Here is a 24293-nt window from a genome sequence, read left to right as displayed (position 1 = left end):
TCAGCTTTTTGTTATAGTATATGTTTGTAGGTTTGCTTTCAGTCAAACCAGTTAAAGCATGTGTAATGCCATGGTTAATAAAGAAGGACCAGATGCATTTTAATTGGCTAGTGAGGTATGAAACTGACATGCCATGTCATTTGAAAAATCCAGTTAATGCCACCTGCTTTTTGTTATGTAAGATCCAAAATATTATGTATTGCTCCGCACTTCACAGCTCTCAGAACAAAAAGTAGTTCGCTGTGTGCCGTATACCTGTGGCATATTTGATGGTACAACTTTGATCAATTGTTTCGAAAAGCAGTTGAAACAGGAAGAGACTTCATCAGAAAATAAAGAAGCGGTAGAAGCAGCACAGACGAATTTTAACTTCCCCGAGGATGTCCTCTTTGGCTTGGAGGAAGAGGAAGAAGATGCTAAGAGCATCAAAAACACCCACAAGCAGACTGGCTGGGCAGCTAACCTATTAAAACAGTGGCTGGCCAAAAATGGCAAGGATCCTAGCTTTGAATTGGTCCCAGTAAGTGAACTCAATGATATTCTAAGAGAGTTCTATTACACAATAAGGAATCACGATGGAAATACCTACAGTGTGGCAAGCTACAAGTCAATGCGTGCTGGCTTAAACCGGCATCTCAAAATGCCACCGTATAATCGTCAGATTTGCTTAATGAAGGACAAAGAGTTTGCTAGTGCAAACATGGTATTTGTGAGTGTGCTGAAGATGCTGCGCATGCAGGGAAAGGATGAGACTCACCACCATCCTCCTATAGCTGCTGAGGACTTGCGTAAGATTAAACAGTCTGGTGTGTTGGGATTGCACAGTCCCCTGGCACTCGTCAACAAGGTGTGGTTTGATTTGCAGTTGCACTTTGCCAAGCGAGGGAGGGAAATTTTAAGAGATCTGGCTCCAGATGCTTTTGTTGTTGAGAAGGACAAGAACGGGCGTCGATATGCCATGTTTAGGTATCCTGGCAAAGGAAAAAATGGAGAAGATCCTCATAAAATGGGTAAAATGTATGATATGCCAGGGGACCCAAACTGTCCTGTTTTTTCCTTGGAGCTTTATTTGTCTAAGTTGCCTCCGGAGCCCCCTGCCTTTTACCTGCATCCTTTAAAGCTAACATCAGAGCAAATGCAAGAACAGCCGGTATGGTACAAAAGAGAACCAATGGGTGTGAACTACTTAGGTACGATGATGCCCAGGATAAGTGTGGCAGCCAGGCTCTCCCAGCGATATACCAATCATTCGCTCCGAACTACCACCATCCAGCTACTGTGTGAAGCAGGACTGGGGCCTAGAGAAATAATGGCAGTGACGGGCCATCGCTCGGAGTCTGCTATTAGACACTACTGGGGAGCTGCAGAAGTTCGCTACAGGGCTTGGTCAGATATAATGGAGAATAACGCCCCCAGTTACCTATATAGCAAGATCCCAAATGAAGTCATAAAAGAATCACTGTCTGGTGCCTCCACCTCTTCTATAAAGCATGTGGTTGTAGAACAAGGCAAAATTTTATTTCCTAAGAAATCTGGGGTGCTACCTGGCAATAGTTCTGTGACTTTAGTCCCTGAGGGACATACAGCTCTCAAGTCTAAAAGCCCCATCCTGTTGAACCACAGTTCTTCCAAGGTGTTTCTCCCCACGAACATAGACAGTGTGAACCTAACTGGCAGTCCCCTTCAAGGCTGTTGTAATGAACCTGTCTTCATAAAGCGTGTGATAAAACAAGAACCGATGACTTGATGCTTCTGTAATGGAACTGATTTCGAATGAGTTACTAAAATGGAAAAATTATCAAATTTGTTTTTTCACTTGGTACACTAAGGAAATTTCTTGTGGTCTAGTTTAGCAAGAAGTATCCTGTTCGCACTCCTGAAGGGAGCTATGGAACAGAAACTTAAAACAGAGCAGGGCTTGGAGTTTGTATGACTTTCTGTGGCAGCTGGGACTTTTAAGTGGCTCAGCAGGGCTATTTAAAAAAAAATGAAAGGGGGATATTGATTTCCACTTAGCTGAAGAGCTATGCTTTGTACACTAAGTGCATGGCTTTTATATTTTGTGAAGAGTGTATTTATTACACCACTCTGTGCCTGCTGGCACTACTGTAGCATCTTACAAATCAAATACTTGATTACTGGAAATCACAGAGAAATGTACAAGCTGAATGAAACAGACAGAGATACGCTACAAATAGATACATATGCATGAAAACACCTGAATTGCTTGACCACTGTCACTCTCTTTGTTCAAATTGTTACCAGACTTGCCAGAGGATTGTGCTGTTTTTGTTGTTGTTGTTTTAAACACTTGAAATTTATTTCATCTGTGAGCTACAGATTTCTGTTGCAGGGCCTTCGTTTTCCTCTTTCAGATTTCTGGCTAAGATTTCAGTCGTTCTGGTCTCCAAAAGCACTATTTGATACAAATTTATACTAAAATTGATATCTCTTCAGTTGTGCATGAAATGAGAAAAATGTTCTCAAAAGAGTTGAGAACAAGTTTATTGCTTAACTGGCCAGCAATTAGAATTGAAGTGTTGTCTCTGTGTGCTTATGAGAGGTGTTTTTTGTATTTCCCTCTCACCTTCCCCTTTCTTCCATTACATTTCACACTGACTTTGCGGTATAGTCTTTGTGAGTATAATATGACGGTCCATCAGAACTCTTTCTCAAGAAGTATGTCCTGTTCTTCCCCACCAAACGCTATCAAAGCACTCTATTTAGTTTTAACTTTAGATTAGTTCATTAGTCACTCTGACAAATTGATCCTATCATTACATTTTTGCATAGGAGGTTTTGACAGGTCAGAAATCCTCACAGGGAAGTAGATGAATTATGTCTGAGAAATGAAATTGTACTTTAAAAAGGTTCTTTAATGAAAAAATTTACAAACCAGGAGGGCTAGTCTTAGTTCATTTTTAATGAGCCATACTTGAGAACCTGAGTTGGCTCATGGTTTGTCTCTCCTTTTCTATGCCATGAGTTTTCATTAGAGACTCTGACAAATTGAGAAATATTACTATAAATAAAAATGAAAATGTGGCCATCAAATCATGCTCTAGGTTGGGAGAAGAAACAGTATAGCATTTAAAACTGCTTTCCGTTATATTAACTGAATAAAATAAGAATGGCTTCATCCTTTTGAAATGCATGCATACATACTTTTGTGTATGTGTGCGCACATAGTTTATCACATTAAGGACTTAACTGGAAGTGTTTATGTTGCTCAGTAGTAGAACAAGCTAGAGAAATATTCCAGCTGAAATAATAAATTTGCGAGGAAAAAATCTTAATTCTTTGCAGAATTTCCTTGCTGAAAAAGACTTCCAAATACGGAATGTGATTTAGCATTTTGTCATAATCTGAACAAACATCAAGCCGATGCCTGACCTTAGCAATCTTTATCTTGGCTGATGATGATCTTTGTGGCCTTGGGTAGATCAGTTATACTTACTGCATCAGTTTTCTGCAGCGTAAGAGCAGCGTGGAGTGTTCAACTTTCTGCTTGATCTCATTAAAGATTAAGAGGTTTTGAGATTGCTATATACATCTTATGTATTTATTTTATGTTTACAGTCAGTTTTATTTGCTGCTGTTATAAATGAACAAGCAAGTTGATCAGGTATAATTCTAATACAAAAATTACTTCTGCCACACAGTCCTACATTTGCTTAGTTGCAGCAGTAGCATGTGACATCATTGACTGTAGGAAGGAAATCACACACCCAGAATTATTTTATCAAGCATGTAATAAATCAAACAGAAATGGCAAAGCAATCCTTTCTAGTGACTAGAAGTAAAAATTGAAAAAAACGAAGGGCAAACAGTTCTCACAGCAAAGGAGAATTATGCGGTAACTTATTCTAAGATATTTTAGCATAACATAGGTTTTCAAATTTTAGGGCTTCGTAGAATTCATAATTCAACTAGACTGGCAGATTTCATTTCTTGCTTGAAAAGATTTGCTCCAAACTTTCACCGAGATGGAAACCTATTATTTTCTCTGGCATAGAAATTCCCTATTGTCTAGATAGTTCCTTGTTCTGGCATACCAGAGTTGAACATTTATCCTGCAGAAACAAGAAAAGTATGTTGCCAGGAGATCGTTCTTTTTTTGTTCCCTCTTGCTGCATACTATTATGGTCATACTGACCACATGCCCTGCTCTGGTCCTAACTGCGTCTGTGTAATTGACTGTAATAGCATATTGCTAATAGTTTCATTCCTTAACACAAATCTAGTAGGTAATTCGAATTGAAAAAAAAAGGACTCTTGTGGCAAATCTGGGCATGTCTCTGATTCTTCTGAACTACTGTTTAGCTTCTAATTTGACTTCCATTCTGTTGAATGCTAATTAAATATTTTTAGCTTCTCATTTGCTAAATTGTAATTTTACTGACACCAACTATATACAAAGTCTTCTTACTACCTTCAGTTTGAACCTGATACTTCAAAGCTACTGACTGCAGTACTGCTATGTTTTTATTGTCGTGTGAAAGTAAAATTTTTTGAAACTGAGAAAAAGCATTCCTAGTTTGGGCTGGAAGTAGGATTGCTCTGAAAGGGTTGGAGTCGTTAAATATTGGTGGAAAGCTTAATAGAATGAATTCTAGTTAGTAGAATGTATTTCTAGCCTTCTGCAACTGAAAAATCTTCCCTTTGCCTCCTCCCACTCCAAGTATTAAATGGATCTTCCCTACATGTATTTCTTCTCTAGAAAAGCTGAAATAGGCAAACAGAGCAGGTGTTTGGCTGCTTCTGTAAAGTCAGCTTTGCCCACGTGTGCAGTAATATGGGGGAAGTGGTCTTTCCCTTCTTCCCCCCTCTCCTTTTGCCCTGTTTTTCTTTTCTGAGAAAATTTTAAATCAGTCCCATTTTCTACAGTACAGGGGTGTTGTGTTCATGAAATCTATCACAATTGCCATGAATTGGACTCCTCAGTGGCAGTATCAGCAGAGAATCTCAAACAGCATGATAACTTAAGTTTGTTACTTTTTGTTTCCCTTTCCATTATATTTCCATTACACAGTAGAGCATGTTAGTGAACCAACAGGTTCAGTACAGTTTGTTTGTTGTGATTTTTAAGGCACCATTGGTTCAAATCTTAGTATTGAATTGTTAGTCATCATTTAAAATTCACTTTAAAAATGAATATAGCAAATACACATTGTAGTAAATTTATCATCTGTCACTCTTGAATTTTTCTAATTAGATTTCTTGTAAAATTCATTTTTCATTTCAGTTGCAAAAAAAATGCACTTAGGCTTAACCAAGTCAACTTAATTTGCTTTGTTTTGTTTTCCAACAAAGGCTGCCACATCAGTGATTAAATTCCATTTTCCATGTTGGAGCTGATTCTGAAAACGGGGAAATGACAGTGACCTTTAATAATAAATATTATTAGTTTATCATCTCATTTTCACAATGAAGCTTCAGTGCGTGTGTGTGTGAACTTGTGTTTTCTGTGTTGTTTTTTCTTGTAAATTTGGAAATCTCTGCTGTTGGTTGCTTCAAGGAGTGCCCTATTTTTATTTTTATGAAGTTAATGTAGTATCTGACAGTATAAGTTTTTTTTTCTCTTATTGCTATGTAAGCAATTCATCCCCACTGTAAGATACTGTGATCTACAGTGTGGGAGATGAAGAAGGTAAATGTTCTTCACTGTATGCACTTTTCCTGTGCCCACTGAAGAGCTCAGTTGTGCAGAACGTCAAATATCTGAAGGCATTGGAACGATGCTTTGAAGCGGAAAGCTTTCTTAGCTTTGTGGTTTTAGTCTGGTACATCTCTGGTTATCCTCCAGAATCATGCAGCTTTTCAGTAGTTGAACACTGTAGGGGTTAGTATAGTCAAAGCTATCAGTAAGCAGCTTGGTGGATGCATGGTTTTGCTCTACTTCTCCTTTTTCAGCCTTCCACTGCTTCTTGCTCCAAAAGGGGTGGTCCCAGGGATGTAGGAGGGGGCATCTTACTGTGTTTATGGTAGTCTCTGAACTTCAATTTTTTCCTGTTTGCACAGAAATTTAAAGCACACTATTCAGTCACAGTCATTTTGCTAATGGCCATTCCAATGCCTCAGGTCCCAGAACTGCATTTCTGAACACATGACAAGCACTTTTAATGTATTACAGTACATACTATTGTTACAGAAAGGCATTTTTAATTATATAACAAGTCTTTATAATGGTTTTAAAGTATTTTATTATGAATCCCAGTTATAGATACAGGAATTATATATATAAGATATAATATATAAATATATACATGGCATACTGAGGGAATCTATGAAAGTGATTTATTACATTGTGACATAAAATAACAGTGAGCAAACTTGAATGGGGTTGGATATGTTAAAAATGGCTGACATAAAATCAGTCTGTTCAAGAATGAGTATGTTATATTTGTTGTACCACCAAGTCAGGCAAATAGTCTTTTCTTGTTCCTCACTCTGCGTGCACCTTATCCTCTTACAGAGCAAAACAGTCTAAATTTCATCTGTGCATTTCACCTTTACAGCTAACCTTAGGTTTAAAAAAACAAACACACACCAATGTCCAATCCATTTCCCATTGTTTCTGACATGCTTTGATTTGTTTGGTTGTCTACAGTCTAATTTAAGCCATTTTGCTGACTATTGGAAGTTTATCTGGTAAAATGTTAATAAAATACATTTATAACTTTTTTCCCTTCATTTGCAATGTGTAACGAACTTTGTGAGTGTCTATTGGGGAAACAATGTGAACAAAGTGGACATATCACCTTAAAACGTATAAGCAGCTATTAATTCTATATTGTTGAAGCATTATTGATGAAAATGTTTCCTGGCATTTCATGGCTTTGTCACTGAAAATAAACATGCATAATTATATATGTGAAATGGGAATCTTGATTTTTGTCTCTGATCCTGGGGCTATGTTTGTGCTGTTTAAAATGCACCTAGCTCTCATCTGTAAGGTGAAACCTTTACCTGAGACTAATTTGAACTCTGCATTGTTAAGGTGTTCGCAGTTTAAAGGTCATTCAAGAATGGGTTCACTGGATTTTTTTTTTCCCTTACAACAGCTACCCAATTCAGCTACATGATGTCCCGTTGAGAATTTTTTGGATGATTTTTAAACTCATTTTTTTACAGTGGGTTGTCTTTCCCTGAGGCTGTATCTGTGTTACTTAAACCAGCCCCCAGTTACTGAGAGCAGCTTTCAATAAGTACATGTACTTGTGTTTTGTAGGTTCCAATTTGTCAGTTTGGGCCAAAAACTCTAGAGTTTTTTTAATAAACAGTCTAACTGATGATGTCATTACACCAGACACAAGTAATAGCTATAAATGGCTTCATTAATCTGAAACATGCTGTAAGTAAAATACATTTACTGATTAGTAGTATATTTCAGTGGGATTTGGGGAAAGAAGGTAGATGTTTCACCTTACTAGAGTAAGAGCCAGTAAAGAGATGTGTGTGTGTGCATGTATGCATGTATGTGTTTATTATATACCCTTTTAACTGTTTGATTAAAGAAAAACAAAATCATAGCAGTACAGAAATCCTTTTAAGCATTGTGTCAAATGTTCCTTTGTAGTTTTAGTTGGAATTACAATTGCTAGTGCCTAAAAACTGAATCAACTTTTCATGTATGTTCCTTGATTTATGTTTCTTACTGATGGGGGTCGCAGAGCTAATGTCTATTCTTTGCAACAAAGAAGTGAGAGGGTATATAATACATAGGGGTTACTAAGACTGGCTACTCATTTTTTGAATGCTTGCATTGTTGTTCTGTAGAAAGCATTGCACAATACTGAATAAGGGTAAGGGGAATGGTCTGGTAAATGGAATACATAAAATGCTGAGATAGGTGAGTATTACACACTATCGAAACAAGTATTGCAGCCCTGTGAAATTTTGTTTGTGCAAAATGCAAACTAGGTAAACTGCTAGTTTTATTGCATTATCATTTATATTTTCATTGTGGTAAGAGATGACAAATGCATTTGGTGCCTGATCAAATAAATTTCCATGACAGCTTTGTAAGGCTGGAATAATTATTTCAATTTTGTGGGAGTTAACTGCGTTGGAATTGATAACTGTTAGGGAGTGATAAGTTTGAAGCAGTCTGTGATGGAAGTATACTTTAAAATGTACTAAAAAAAATGTTTTCCGCAGCTTCTTCGCCTGTGCTTGAAATCTGTAGTTTTGTATATGGATGACAAAAAACAAAATATGGGCTTTGTACTTATCCATACGAACACAGTATCACCCCCACGCACATGCCAATGCCAGAACATACTTTTAACATCGCTCCCCGTAATTTCAGATTGATTTTGCTATTATATAACGCCTTGGTGCGTCATGTATGACTGTGGTGGTGTGATGCTTCATGGAATGTCTGTTTTTACAAACCCTAATTTTCTTCTGTCTTGGTAATGTAGAAGCTATTAATAATAAAATTGTCTGCACTGCGTCAGTCTGCCACAAATAATCTTCAGAAATTTGATCATTACTACCCTGGAATTAATTTTGATTTTGCACTGGTTTTTGGTGGTTTTTTTTGGTTGCTTTGGTTTGATATTTGTTCTCCATTTTTTTTCATTTTTACTTACTAAAATGTTCCATTATGAAAAGCAGGTGGCATTACAATTAATAGTGTGGTTACTTCAATGTGATGAACTGAACCGTGGCGTTATATAATATCAAAACTTTTATTTTTTGAATCACGAATATCATACTTGAATAGAGAAGTGCATATTCAAAACTTTCTTCAAAATACCAATGGTTACCTTTTGGTATGTCACGTGGTAAAATATATGTGCATGTTTGTGTGTGTATGAGTTTTGTTATATAAAATGATGTAACAGATAACATTTTCTGTTTACTTTGTATTCTAGAGTTTTCTTTCACAGTTTTCTTCAGTAGTTTGTCATTGACATATATAATGTTCTAACCACTTTTTGGGGGGTTAAATTTCACAATAGTAGTTACGATGAAAAAATACTCTGTTCTTTTCTCAACATCATCTGCCATATGTGCTTTGGTCTTTAAATTCAGTCTCCTTCCTTGTATTTGTTTTCTTTACAGAATTGGAATAACTTTTTTTCCTCTTTTTTTTTTTCTTTCAAAATTACAACTGAATCGACCTAATTTGCAGCAGTGCTGTCTGAAAAAGTTGATATTCTTTCTCCCACTAGAACGTATTTTACGTAGAAAATGGTCTCAGCATGTGGAAAAACTGAGCATGGTACATAAGATGTACTGAGTCAATGTCCCTAGTTATGTCCCTTATAGTACATAAGATGCCTGAGTCAATGTCCCTAGTTTTCCAGAGGCAGATGCTTCAGAATCCCTTAAATACCAGAGGCAGACCGTCATTTTATTGCGAGACTGATTCCTTTCTGATTTTCATTTATTCATTTTCTATAAACTCAAGTATTTCCTGATATTACCATCAATTATATACAGGATGTAATGAAAGTCTTCAAAACAATCAGAAAAAGTTTTTAATTATATAGAATTTACATGGGTTTTACACTAAAAATGGTGACTTCATAGCCACTCGCAAATTGGCTAATCTTGCGAAAGTTTCAAATTCAAGTGACCCTATTCTCTGTTTGTCTTCAGAAAGTTCCATGGTTTCGACTTCCTCTAAGACCTCTTTTCTTGTATACCTCTGTTTAAATTTGTGTAGTATTCACATGGCATTGATTCTTGAAAGCCACAGTCTAGAATGTATAGTTCTTTTCTTTCTCAAGGAAAGTTGTAGTATTTCTTTTTCCTAGCATTTCTTCCCATAATTGTCTTATTTGTCAGTACATCTATTTCTCAGTACTTCCTTTAATTGTTAAAAAGATTTTTGTAGTTGGAATTTGGAAGAAGTGAGATGATTTGTTGTCATAGTATATGCAGTGGAAAATGCATGAAATTCTAAGTCACTTTTACCAATCCTTTGTAGGAAACCATAAATTGTAGTGTAATTACTGTATATAATTTTATACAAGAAATTAATGTCTACTTCTGTAAAAAAAAAAAAGTCTTGCTCTGAAGAATTAGTGCAATAGATCACTTTTCATGAAAAGTTTTACAGCTACTAGAACATTTAGAAATACCTATTTCTATTGTAAACGTAAGAAAGAAAAAAGTAAAAATCTGAAAATTCTATTCAATTTTTACATGCTTTTCATTATTTTATCTTCCATAGGCACCATAAAGCAATTTTAAGCTTAACTGATTAAGTGGTATTGAGAGGAGCCTATGACTTAACCTCTGTTTCAGGACTTAGGAGGTTTCACTCCGATATTTGAAAGGCATAAAAATTTACTCTTTTGGTTTTGCCCATCTTCTCAAGTCTTTAAGTTGCTCTTTTCACAGTTATGTGGAAGAGCTGCTTGGTACTAAAATACTTTTCCTCCACACCTCCCAAATTAGATGCTTGCCTGGGGCATTTGCCATGCAATCAAAGCCCAGGGTAGTTATATGTATTGTTAAATGCTGCAGGTGTAGAGGTAACACCATGTGAACTGAAGAAGCCAGGGCAGGGACATGGAATTTGACAAGATTTTCTTTAAAGAATACACTTTTCAAAAGACCTTGAAATTGTGAATGTGTGATTCCTTCTTCTTGGCTGGCTTTTTGAGGAAAAATGCACAACACTGAATGAGTGAAGTCACAGTACAGAACACTCACATAGTCCTTCTATACTTGGACTAGTGCATGCTCAGCTGCTCCTTGGCTTGTAATTCTCTTTTTCTGTATTTTTTTTTCACCTTTGTTTCTGCTTTTCATCATACCTTGCAGTCGTCTTGACACATTTCACCTCATGTGAACTTAATTTCCTTTTATGACAAGGTTACTCATCTAGTTAACCAAGGGAAGCCAGTTGATGTAATCTCTTTGGATTTCGGCAAAACATTTAAAACAGTTTCTCACAGTATCCTTCTGGACAAAATGTCCAGCATACAGTTAGATAAATGATGCACAGTGCAGTGGGTGAATGGTTGGGCTCAAAGGGTTATGGTAAATGGGGTTGCATCAGGCTGGTGGCCAGTCACTAGTGGGGTTCCCCAGGGCTCCATTTTAGGGCTGGTTCACTTTGATGTTTTTATAAATGACTTGGATGCAGGACTTGAAGGTATACTAAGTAAGTTTGTGTATGATGCTAAATCAGGAGGAGCTGTTGACTCCATTGAGGGTAGAGAGTCCTTGCAGAGAGATCTTGACAAATGAGAGAGCTGGACAATCACCAACCACATGAAGTTTAACAAGAGCAAGTGCTAGATGCTGCACTTGGAATGGGGCAAGTCTGGCTGTACTGGGGCAGGAGAGGCTGAAGAGTGGTCCCTCAGAAAGAGATCAGGGTGTTCTGGTTGATGGCAAGTTGAATACAAGTCAGCAGTGTCCTTTGGCAGCCAGCAGGGCCAACCGTATCCTGGGGTGCATCAGGCCCAGCACTGCCAGCTGGTCAAGGGAAGGGATTGTCCTGCTCTGCTCTGTGCTGGTGTGGCCTCACCTTGAGTACTGTGTGCAGTTTGGGGCACCACAATATAAGGATATAAAAGTATTAGAATGTGTCTAAAGGAGAGCAGCAAAGATGGTAAAGGGTCTGGAGGACAAGATGTATAAGGAGCGGCTGAGGGCCCTTGGTTTGTTCAGCCCCGAGCAGAGCAGGCTGAGGGGAGGCCTCATGGCGGCCTGCAGCTCCCTCACGAGGGGAGCGGAGGGGCAGGCGCTGAGCTCTGCTCTCTGGGGACAGCGACAGGACCCGAGGGAACGGCATGGGGCTGGGACAGGGGAGGGTCAGGCTGGGGGTTAGGGAAAGGTTCTTCACTGAGAAGGTGGTCGGGCACTGGGACAGGCTCCCCAGGGAAGTGATCATGGCACCGAGCCTGACGGAGTTCAAGAAGCGTTTGGACAATGCTCTTGGACGTGTGGTCTGATTTTTGGGTGGTCCTGTGTGGAGCCAGGAGTTGGATTCGATCCTCGTGGGTCCCTTCCAACTCACGATATGCTATGTTTCTGTGTGTTTTACTTTTCAACTCCAATTTGCATAAATCTTCTTGGGCACATATACATTAGACTGAAGCATGAAACCTTCAGTTACAGGACACACTGTTTTTATGCAAAGTATCTTATTGCAAAATGGAAGTTCACTGACCAGGTGAAGAATAAAGATGTGACTATATTAAAATTAGGAAGTTGGGGAGAGATGAAGTCTTGTATTTCTCATGCTATCTTCTAAAATTTTTGTCACATTTATCTGTAAAATGTGACATTTCCCAAAGGAGAGGATTTTCTCGATCCTGACCCCCCAATAATAATTTAGAAATTGTTAGAATAATATGTTTTAAACAAAGATTATGCTTACTTTTTGTTAATGTTTTTCAGAATGTGTTCTTTGTTTTACTCACTGCAGAAAAATTACTGCAGAAATAAACATATAAGAAGCAATTCAAACCTAAGTGGAAAAAAAAACGTGCAATAGATTTGTGCAGATCATACAAAATCAGATTTTAAATAGACATAAATGCTAGTAATAGTTAATTTCTATTTTCATTTTAAAAGTGTGAAAACCATGTTTGTGCCTTTGGGACAGTTGAGGCCCAACACCTGTGATTAATTGCTTTTTCAGTTTTGTTTTGTGTTTTGTTTTGTTTTGCTTTTAAGTGATGCCTGCATATACCCACTTATATGTATCAACAACTCTTCTACATTTTGTTTAATGTTTGTCCTTGTTCCCTTATAACTGGAAGCTTAGATGGGAACGTGGTCAGCATTGGTCTCACACTCTTTGGTATCCTGACAGCAGGCACAGAGAATTTGCATTCTTATTTTCATGATGTGTATGTGGTTGTATTTGTCATGTTGCTTTATTTAAAATTGTTGCACTTCTGGCTGGTATGTGAAAGCAGAAAAAGATTCAAACTGAGGCAGTCAGGTACAGTTGTGGTTGACTGTATGGTTTAGGTCCCCGTGTTGCTACTCCCTGGTTGCACAAAGTTACAACGTCAGCTCTGGGTAAACTGGTGCAAAATGTAAGTGTGCACGACAGCATTTTGGACCATTTAAAAGCATATACGTTAACATACGTAAGCTGTTACAATGGATGGAAGGCAGTCCTTAAATTTGTTTTAAATCCCAGTGTAAAATTTTGAGTTTTCTATTGATTACTAGAAACTACCCAGTGGCTGTTGTAAACAGATTTCTTGTGCCACTTCTGGTCAGTTTGGAGACTGCTTTGTTTCTGACAACTGAGAAAAGGTGGTTTTAGAAGTTATGGTTTTGTTGGTTGTGTTTTCGTTTGCTTTTTACAAAAATGAAGTTTGTTTTATAAATACGTTCCTGAAATAGATACAAATCATTTAATATTACTTTGGTTATTTTGTTCTAGTTACAGTTTATTTGATACTCTGGGCCACTGACTTCACACTTGCTAGGCATGTGAAATAAGGCACAGGACATGTTTGTTTTGGGTTCTCGTGAAATGGTTTTTGATGTTTCACTAGTGTGATGAAAACGTGTCATGGTTGCATCATCTTGCTCTTCTGCTGAGATCAGCTGAAGCAGGTTCAGGTGTTCTTGACTTTCCTGTGTTTGGAGAAAGCTGAAAACTCATAGCAGACCAGAATGACAGGACTTTTCTGTGTTACCAGTTTCTACCGAAAAGCTTTCTGAAATCTAATAGTAGGAGCTGAAAAACGTATTCTCTTATTTCAGTTTTTGACATAAATGTGCAGGTTGTTCATGCATGTCTGGAAGTCCAATGTCACACTTTCCTTTCCCTTCACCGGGGCTTCAAGCCTTCTTAAGGTGGTTTATTGTTTTGCTCTGAGCAGCATTTTGGACTCTCCTCTTCTGACGTGCAACAGGGCCCATCCCCTTCTTCATTTTACAGAAGCAATATCAGTTGTTTCTCTCTAGCCTTTTCTCAAACAGTTCTATTATAAACTAGAGTTTTGGCAAGTCCTTGTAGCAACAAAAATTTCCTGGAGATAATTCATGCATAATATAGTCATGATACCCAAAAGAGCTGTTTTTATTTTCTTAAATGGTTGGGCACAGAACATTCAGAAAAGCGTTTATTAATTGCTTTTGGCAGGGATGATTCCAAATGCTTCCATTGGTAGGTCTTAACCATTCAGTTGGTAAGCAATGACACTCCAGAAACAGCTGGTACCAGGTGATACAGCATCTCTCTCAGGTCAGGGAAATACTTAACTTCCCTGTAGGAATGTAGTCTTCCAATCTCTGATTCCCATTTCTTTCTGAATCTCTTCTCTTTTCTGGACCTGAGAGATCTACAAGAATTTGAAAACCCTGCCAGTGCTACAGAGTATAGAAAGAGACCCTGCTTCTCCTTGTAAATGTTAACTGATGTTCTGAACAGTCAAAATTCTGACCCTTGCGGCAGGCATAATCAGCAGTCTATACTGTGAGGGAATACCCTGACAGCACCATACTTCCCTACATGCTTTTGCTAAGCGACGCAATATGTAGCATTTTCAGTGTTTCAAGTTTCCTTAAAATTTTCCTGTACCCCTAAATTTCGTTCAAAGGTGATGTATGGCAGGTGAACTAGGAGAAACTAGCTGGGGAGTGCTGTGTGTGGAGTACAGCTTCCTCTTGGAGTAGCTGAACTGCGTGCCGTGGAAGTGGAACTGGGGGTTGTACCACAGAGCACCACTCAAAACTGCCCTGCAGATCCACAGCTTCTAGTACAGGTTGTGGAAAGAACCAAACCACTTACAAATATTTCCTTTGAGGAGATTGCTGCCAGGGTTGTTCAGTACAAAACCCTACATGAAGTGACTAACTCAAAGAAGGTCTTTCCTTCTGAAAAGTGCATGCTTGAGACATAACCGGCTGATTGGATTATTTGTTTAGTATTGCCTGTTTAGATAACTAGAGATTCTGGCCTTCCAGACACACCAAAATCAAAACTGCACGCAGTAACACATGCAGACTTGGAAATTCAAAGAACTTTCAACTGGCATGGTTAAGTAGGACTTCAAAACAGTTTTATACAGATTATTTGTTTCTAGGGATTTAGATTTCCTTGTAGAAGAAGAATTGAAGGAAATTACTTCAGACTAATAGATTTTATAGTGGGGGAAAATAAATAGCTTAGTGTTAGTTTTTTCTTTCTCTAGTTCTTCATAAATCTCCCTTCTCCATTTTTCAGTCTGCTTTCTCCTGGCAAAGAGAGCTGTAGTTCAAAATACACATCATTGACTGGGAAAATAATCAAGTTGGAATGAAATTCCTCTTGACTTTATGTTAATCAAGTACTCATTGATTATTTGAATGTGGCTTTTATCTTAAGCTTCAAGTGGTTAAATCAGCTCATCATACTAAGAAAACTGAAGCTGGAAGGTTTTTGAAATAGAAATCACTCAACAGAAGAATTCCATGATTAATACATCTGAAAGATGTTTATGAATAGAAAAGACAGAGTCCATATAGAGGTCTCTTCTGCCACCTTGGAACATAACTACCTAGCTATTTTTTCCTCTTTTTAATCATACAGGTTATCAGCAGAATTTCATCGGTGGCAGCATTAGAGCTTAAGCAGAAATCAGGTTATAATCTAAATGCATAATGAAGCGATCATTCGTGTCAGGCTGTCCAAATCCAGTGACCAATAATTCAGAGACAGCTTTCATTTGTATTTATTATGATGCTTTTTTTCTCTCTCCTCAAAGCCTTGCCTGTGTGAGAACTGTCTTTAAGACCTTCTTAAAGGTTTTGCCTTACCCTAATTAAAGTTAACAGAGTAGATAATCTCAGTGCTTGGACTTTTTGCATCTGTCCCCATCAGACCACACAGCAATAACTCCAATCTTCCTAGTTTTTATCATGCTGGCGACATGTGGCTGATAACTCTTAAGATTTTTTTTTCCATGTTAATGTTAATTATTCAGTGGTGTTGATAATTATGTTGCTTTTCTAACCCCTTGTCTGTCCCAAGGAACCTGGCTTACTGTAATCCATAAATCAGTAGCAGTTCAGCCCAACAGTAAATGATCATCTTTTCTGCAAAACCAAAGAAACACAAATTTTTGCATCAAATTTAAGAAAGACGACATTGACTTCATTCAAGATCTGTTCTAGAAAGCAGATTTAAAAACCCAGAAATATATAGGGCCTTCCCCAATGTTCACTTCATCAGCTAAAGGAAGAAGCTGGTGGTCCAGTTCTAGTCTGAACAGCTAAGGGAAAGTCATTGATCCAGAAGATAAATTTTGTTTGATGGTCCTCTAGGTTTTTATAACTTTAAGCCTTCACAATAACATAAAAGATGTCTTTATCCTCTCTAAAGAGACGGTTACAAATGGTTTCATATATAGAATAAGAAATGATGAATTTTGTGATAGTGGATAAAATACAATAATGAAGTTACTCTTAAAAGCTGGAAACCATTGGAGTTTTCTGATGGCTTTTGATGATGTATTTTATCAGCATAGAGGTTTTGTAAGAGGTTTCCTTACTGTGAAGTCAATTCCACCATATGCAGGTAGGCCCAGACTATCTCAAGATGAGTGATACATTGTCCTGGTGACTATTTTGTCAAAAGGTTATGCTGGAAAGCACAGGTTACAATTGGATTAAAATATTAAAAAGGGTCATAATTAAAATATATATAAAGATTATAATACCATTTTGTTAATTTATTTACCTGTAAAATAACAACATACTACTGGTCATCAAGGTTTTTTCTACTCCTTAGAAAGTTAAAAGGTGCTTCGAAATTTGATATTGCAGTCCAGTCATTTGGTCATTGCCTATTTTTCCAACTCTGGGGAAATTTGTCTGAAATCTCCTTCTCCTCCTGCTCATTTCATCACTTCCTTTCTAATAAGCGCTTCAGTTCTGAGACCTCTCTTACACAATGTTCAATTCATATCCCTTTTCAATCTGTGTTCCCTGGATTTGCTTTTGCAAAATGAAGGAGTTTTGTCTTTCAGAGCGGGAAGGTCGCAGGAAGCGATTCAGGAGGTGTCATTGACCTTACACTGGATGATGAGGATGATGGCTCTTCTCAAGGTAAGAGAAATATATTTTGCTAGCAGCAGGGGCATTGAGCTGCAAGTGTTATTTCATCCCCTTGAATGATAGACAGGAATAAACATCTGTTTCAGTTCAGTGTATTTTATTCCTTGTTGTTTCTGTTATGCAAGACTGTTACTGAAGTATTCTGATAGGCCTTAAATAAAAGGAATCCTACACAGTGTAAAATACCGTCTTTTAAGGTTTTTACCTTTCCCTTAATTTAAGCATTGTTGTTGTCTATGCTTAAATCTGTTAAACTCGTGGAACAATCTAAGTAGTTTGAATTATTTATTACATTTTTGAAACTTCCTCTACATGGATTTCATCTTTGTTTACCAATTAATTAAGGACCTTTCCACAGTTGATATTCAGACATTAGATTGTTACAGCTTCTAATCTTTTTTCCCCTGAATAAACAACTTTGTGTGCAAGAGTTTAAATACCAAATGCAGATCTGTTCATGGCTTGGGGTCTGTGTGCCAAGATTAGAGTAAATATAGTTGTGCTTTTATGTCCTTTGGCAGTGTGGATGCATTTCATTGCTATCACTGCAATGTTGCAAGCCCATTTTCTGGCATGGAAGTTAAGCCCCTCTTCTTTTCCATTTTGTGATTTAGATTTGTAGTTTTATTTATGCCTCCAGTAGTAATGATTTCCATTTTATGCTCGTTTCCATAAATCACATCGTCCTGTCTTCTCCAGTTCCAGAGTTTTTAGTGAAGATGATACAGTTTATTCATCATCGAAATGGTTCCTTTATTACTTCTAACCTTAATCCTTAGCTTACTATGTACCTAGTTTTCATTTTTTTTCCTTGCTGATTTTTTATTTATGTAGCTAAAGAATCTTTTGCTACTTGTTTCTGTTTACTTAGTGACATCTGAGTTGGTTATCTTTCATCGTTTCCTGCAGCTGGAATCTCAGCAGGACTCTTGATTTGTCAGGGACAAATGAACTTGCTTCCATGTGAAATCAAAAACAAACCGGGAAAAAAAATATTAGCCCAGACTATCCTTGTTGCTTGGATTACTTTTTTATAGCTGTAGTACGTCTGGATTCTTACTAGTTGGATCATGAGCACATCTTCTCTAGGTCATGACTAAGAATATACTCATTCAAATTATGCATTATTTAAATTACTCAATGGCAGTTGAAATGTGCAGAAATCTGTACATATTCAAAGTGAGCATGTGTTTGCATCTCTGTAGGAATCTCTAGAAAGAATTTGCTGGACACTGGGAAATCTCTCATACCTATGTGAAATATAAGAAGTTTGAACTAACCACAAAGACCCGTTATTTGATGAAAGAGCAGGAAATAATTCTTGTTTTCAAAATGAGCATCCCTTTGCTGCTGCTTCTATAGTCTTTGTTCACCAAAAGAAAACTGTTTTCATCAAATGGCCTCAGAGAAGTAGCTCAGCTACTCATTTACAGGCAGAAAGACAATGCAGAAAGACTGCAATTTCTATTATATTATTTTTGAGATCTTGTGTTAGGTTTATCATATAGCAGTTTGTGAAGGGCACTGCTACTTCAAGCTATTAGTAGCTGGTGTTAAAGATAGTTGAGTGAGACCATCAAAGTAGTCTCCAATTGCTAATAAATAAACAAATTAATCATGTTGAGCCACACCGCTATTAACCCTGTTCTTAATGCTTTGTAATCTAAATGGCATACCTAATGGATAATTTCTAACATGTTCTTCAGTGTATCGCTGATACATTTTCTCAAGAGTATAGTATTTTTTATTTCTACATTGTTTGTTCTTTAACTGAGTTAGTGGTTGCTGTGTATGCATTTTTATTTAGGGCAAAGCTTATTGGAATGGATGCCCTTAAAACTTACTCTCGTCTTGTGTTTTGTGGGTTTTGGTGGTACCTTCTCTGCCTACTGCTACTCTAATCCAGTTTAAAAATCTAGCTTCTCAATTCTCCTTTTGGATAGGTCTGGCTCGGACTCAAATGTATATTTTATGATGTTACAGATAAGCTATAAGGCAGGAAAAATATTGCTGTAGAAAATTACAGATACAGACATTGTATTTCTCACTTATCCCAGTCATTAGTGAGTCATGTTCAGGAGAGTGACAATATAAGAAAATAAAACTTAAAAAAATTTTTTTTTGATTAATAAAGCAATTCCCCTTTATCAAGAAAATAGCATGAAAATTCAAAACAGCACCAGACAGGGCTGACTAATAGAGATTGAACAAAGGAAAGAATCAGCAAATAAAAGAATATAAGCATCAAAGGTAGACAAGAATTATCACTTTTTAAAAAACAAATTGAGTACAGCAGTCTTTAGGCCCTTTTTTAGGTTTTAGGCCATTCCTTTTTTTAATGGAAAAATTCAGGTTTCCAAATTCTGCTGAAATACATAAACTTCATGATGATAAAATGAAACATTATGGAGTATAGGGAGGCAAAAGATTGGGAGGATGAAAATATGGGGAACTGAATGAAATTCCTACAGTTTGGTTTGCAGTATGAAAAGATGAAAGAAATGTCATACTAGGAAATATTTTTCGATAATCTGAATGACAGGAAAAAAAGGAGGTTAAATAGCTCTGTGATGTTCTAATTTTTGTTTGCTATTGTCTGTAACTTTGTTTTGTTTTAAAGCAGAGGCCAAGAAGCAAAATCAAACACCTGCTTCAGGATTGAGTACATCCACCCAGACCTTGTCCCGCCCCGTGCCATCTTTGCAACCAAACAGTCAGCAGCAAACAGGTGTGCCAACAAGTGGGTACCTACCTTCCCAGACCACCATACATGTAGTACCTACAGGTAACTTCATTTTACATCGTTGAATGTGCTGACTGCTTTTTACTTAAGCTAAACTCCTGTGTTCTCGTATTGTAGTAAACTTGTCAGGTGAATATTGAAAATTGTGTTTGAGTCGCTTAAGAGCTATCCTTTTCCATTCGGATTTTTTTTTTTTAACCAAAAAGGAGGTATGCACTCTGAGATAGAGATATCACTTTCATGTTGTGGAATTCCATTCTAGGTTGTCGTCTGTTTTTTCTTTTTCCAGCTCCAACAACAGTGAATGTAACTCATCGACCAGTGACTCAAAGTGCTGCAAGACTTCCTATACCACGGGCCCCTGCTAACCATCAGGTGGTCTATACCACTATTCCTGCACCACCACCTCAGAATCCTGTAAGAGGAGCTGTCATGCCAAGCCCAAATTTAAGGCCAGTCAATCCACAGACTGGAGGTAGGGGATTCTTTATTCCATACACATTCCATTCTAGCACAGCACAGCTTGATACATTCTGCCTGATGGATATGGATTTTTTTTTTTTTTTTTACTATGCTAGTCCAAATTATAGAGGTTCTTCTTATTATTTTTTTCAAGTAATGGACTTGAGAAAATCTCAAACCATTAAGAAATCATTCCCCCTGTAGATATGTATATGAGGAAAAAATGGCATGAAGTTATCTCAGGCACTGTCTCTGCCAGCTGTGCATCTCTGGATGACATGCCCAATGCTTCACAAGGTAGCAGAAAGTATTGTAATGAGCACAGCTGTTCTGTAGAAGGATAGTTAGAGACCATTTTAAGTTATCTATTCATATGTACTAAATTATTTTTGATTTCCTGTCTAAAAGTTCAGTTTATATCAGGCATCCTAATGTGATTCCATAACAATGTCTGATGTCCTGTGCCCAGTAATTTTTCCTATTTTCTCCAGGCTTAGACAGATGAAACTTCTCACCAAATGCATCCATTTCTGATACATGATTGAGTTTGACTAGAGATGTCAGCAAGGTTCTCTTGACTTTGCAAATGTAACCAGTGTCTTCCTATAGCAGTAACAAAAAATTCTGGAATGAATAGAATATGTTCACAATAAAAAGCCTTTAAGTTAAATTATAGTTTATATTTTGCTAGTAAGCGGTGGATTTTAATTGCCTTTTTTAGCTCCCCACAACTTCTACTATGTTTAATTCAACATGGTTAAACATGTTTCCCTGTTCTGTTGCACTATGAGGCTACATTTATGTGACCTCCAGGTAATGAATTTTTTAGACACCATCTGTATAAGCCAGACTTGGAACACTGTGTGTTTGAACAATGTAAGACTGTGCCTGCATAAAATAATTGATTCATTGTTCTGTAACACTTGTTTTTGGAAAAGAGAATATCCATGTATGTTTGTAGCGATTTAAATCTAAGCATCCCTTATGACTAGGTTCAACTGCATTGCCTTAGGCTGTGAAAAATCAGCCGTGCTAGTGAGGCAGAACTCGATCAGACAGTTCTTGAGCTATTATGTCTGTGAAGTGTTGGGATGAGGAAATTAGTGTTCCTCTCAGACTACTTGTTCATATTCCTTAAACTTCTGATACCGTGGTGCCATGCAGACTGGAGTTCAGGTTCTTCTGACTGGCAGTTTCTTCTGAGGTGTATGTCTACATCTTGTGTTCCTGCTGGTGAAAGGCCTTAAAAGGCAAGGGTAACCTCTACCCACACTTTGTTTTCATCATTGTTGCCCTTAACTACAAGTCAAACCTGTGTAATCTACCTGTTGTTTTGGAAGGAGTTTTGAGTATGTAATGGTTCATTTATTTAATTATTTTTAACAACATTTTCTCCTGCTGAGGCTAACCATCTGGTGCTCTTGTCCTGAGGTACAGGTGATAGTTAGCCTCAGATTGAAGACCAGATTATTTGGAATACAGATTCTTCAAGGCTTTACAATTGCGTATCAGATGCAGATGTTTCACTCAGTGATAGCAATATATATATATATATATATATATATATATATTTTAATTGTGTACCTTGATCCCTTTTAGCTGTCATGAGTTTTCACTTTTTAGCCCATCCTGCGTTTTACCATCTTTGTTATACAGAAATGCTGATGATGATGAGTTGGTTTATATTATCATTGAAATTCTTTAGTGTCAGTAGCAGGTGTTTAAGTAGTAAGATCTCTATGCTGTGTATACAGAAGATTAATTTTGAGAATTCATCCAACGTGTTTTGCATACTTGCAGTTTGTTCTTCTACCTCATCCAAGTAGTATGTCTACCTGATATTCATAAAGATGCACTCGGACAGAAATAATATTAAATTTGTACATTATATGTTCCTAAGGTATTTCTCTCCATCTCTGTTCAGATTATTGTAATTTCATATAATTTATGTAATTTAATATAATGTAATATAGTATCAGCTGTGCTAAAGCAGCACATTCATACACAAGGATTTTCATACATAAGGAATAGCCAGTTTTGATGCTTGTTCATCCTATGATGTTTGCATAGTTTAATTAGCTTCTTAGACAGATGTGCTAATAGGAAAAAGATGTGAAGCAGCTAACTAGAGTTCAGCACTTTAATTTAACTACTTTTTACTGCATTCTGCAAGCACTAAGATTTAGCACTCTGTTTCAGCTGTCTCAGAGTCATGATTTACGTACTTCTGATACTCATCACCCATGGTCATAACTTAATGACTATTCATAGACAGAAATTATCAAAGAATAGCCATGGTTTCCTGAAATGTGTCTCTCTGTGAGCTACTCATTCTTTCTATTCAGAAGTATTAGAATGTTTGGATCTCATACAAATGTGGGTCTAGGGAGTAGTGGAGGTTGCCCCAGATTTTGTATTTCTAGACAGAAGAACATGCTGGGCAACTGATAAGAATGAGAAAAAAAATTGAGCTCACAGAATATGCATGTCCCACCATTAAATGGACAAAATAATACTTAAGAGAGAAAGACGTAGTATAAAATGAATGACTACTTGGTCATTTGCAAAAGTTCTGGATATTATGTACAAAGCTTTAAAATTACCTAGTTTATTCCTGCCATCCAGGTCAGTTTGCTATGGGATTTCATGTAAAGTAATTCCTGTGAGTACATACCCATATTGGTGTACATTCTGTGAGGGAAAACAAGCTTCTTGGACAATGACTTAATCTTTTCTGGTTCTATGCCACACACAGCACAGTCTTCTAGCATTTGAATACTGATAACATCCTGCTGCAACAGTATTTGTCTTTTCCTATCTGAATCCCAAAGTGATCAGATTTTCATTTTCATACTCAAGCTCCCTGAATCTTCCCAACCTCCCCTCCTCACCCATTTCTTTCATGCTACAAACGATAAAAACATTATTCTACCTCCTCTGCAGACTTGAGTACTTACTCTCTTTTACAGCTTCAAGGAAGGGGAGGTGGCTTTGTTTTAGTATAGTAATTAGTAGGTCTGGTGGCAGTTTGAGGAGGGTGTGTCAATTTGAAATTTGGTGTCATCCAGCTGAACCAAGGATTTTGGCTTCCAGTGTTCTGTTTGGCTGATTTTAAGTATTGAACACCCAGGAGTGTATTCATTGTGCTTCTTGTAGGCATGACAGTACGAATGCCTCAAACAACTGCGTATGTTGTGAACAACGGACTAAGTCTTGGATCTGGAGCACCTCAGCTTACAGTGCATCATCGACCACCACAAGTGCATGCGGTAAGTACAGTAATTTTGAAATGAGTTAAAACAATTTACAGGCTTGTCTCTGCATTAGCATGTCTCAGATTGCTTCTTAGTGTGAACTGCAGAAAAGCGAAATGTCTCGTAGACGCTTTCCAGATAGTTTACATGTATAACACCACTATATCACCTACAGAAAGTTCTGCCAAGAACAGCGAAAGATGTGTGATCTGGTTAGCTTACACCACAGTTCTCCAGATCACCAGTACTGCATATTGAAAAATGATGCATGAATTGTCTGCAGGTGACTTGTGTAGTCAAGGGTACAAAAGAGCTGCCACAACAAGTTTTATCATGGTTTGAAAATGTAATTCATGTGTTTGACTGTTTGTCATGAATTGGATGACAGCACTTCTTTACTGTGTGGGTGATGGAGCACTGACACAGGTTGCCCAGAGAGGTTGTGGAGTCTCCTCCTTGAAGATCTCCAAAAGCCACCTGGACGTGGTCCTGGGCTCTAGGTGGCCCTGCTTGAGCAGGGTGTTAGAGCAGATGGCCTCCAGAGGTCCCTTCCAACCTCAACCATTTGGTCGTTCTGTGATTCTGTGACCAGTTTTTCTGTACAGATGTTTGTAAAGTTTAGGTAGAAGAACACAATGCAGACAACATCCTTAAGGTTGCCAACTCCCAAATTTTGGATTTTTTTTGTGTTTTCTTTTTTTAATTAGTGTTTGGGTTGATTCCTTCTGCCTCACCTCAAACCTTTTTTGCTAAGTATTGCAGAATTTACTGTGGAATTTCATATGGTTTGGATATTG

The 24293-nt window shown here is 37.4% G+C and overlaps 1 protein-coding gene across 8 annotated transcripts in view; it reads left to right on the top strand.

Moving 5' to 3' along the window:
* The window catches only part of ATF7IP (activating transcription factor 7 interacting protein), a 108122-nt gene that overhangs the window by 77458 nt on the left and 6371 nt on the right, over positions 1-24293 (top strand). For 4 of the 8 annotated variants that reach the window (XM_048078881.2, XM_048078883.2, XM_013196855.3 and 1 more), the window contains one exon: positions 218-16943. In XM_048078881.2, coding sequence (XP_047934838.1) covers positions 218-1747 — 1530 coding nt within the window. In that variant the 3' untranslated portion in view covers positions 1748-16943. The other 4 variants (XM_048078884.2, XM_013196866.3, XM_048078882.2 and 1 more) reach the window with 4 other exon arrangements.

The sequence above is a fragment of the Anser cygnoides genome, chromosome 1 (genome assembly GCF_040182565.1).
Source record: "Anser cygnoides isolate HZ-2024a breed goose chromosome 1, Taihu_goose_T2T_genome, whole genome shotgun sequence".
NCBI lineage: Eukaryota > Metazoa > Chordata > Aves > Anseriformes > Anatidae > Anser > Anser cygnoides.
This window is presented reverse-complemented; position numbering and strand designations above follow the sequence as displayed.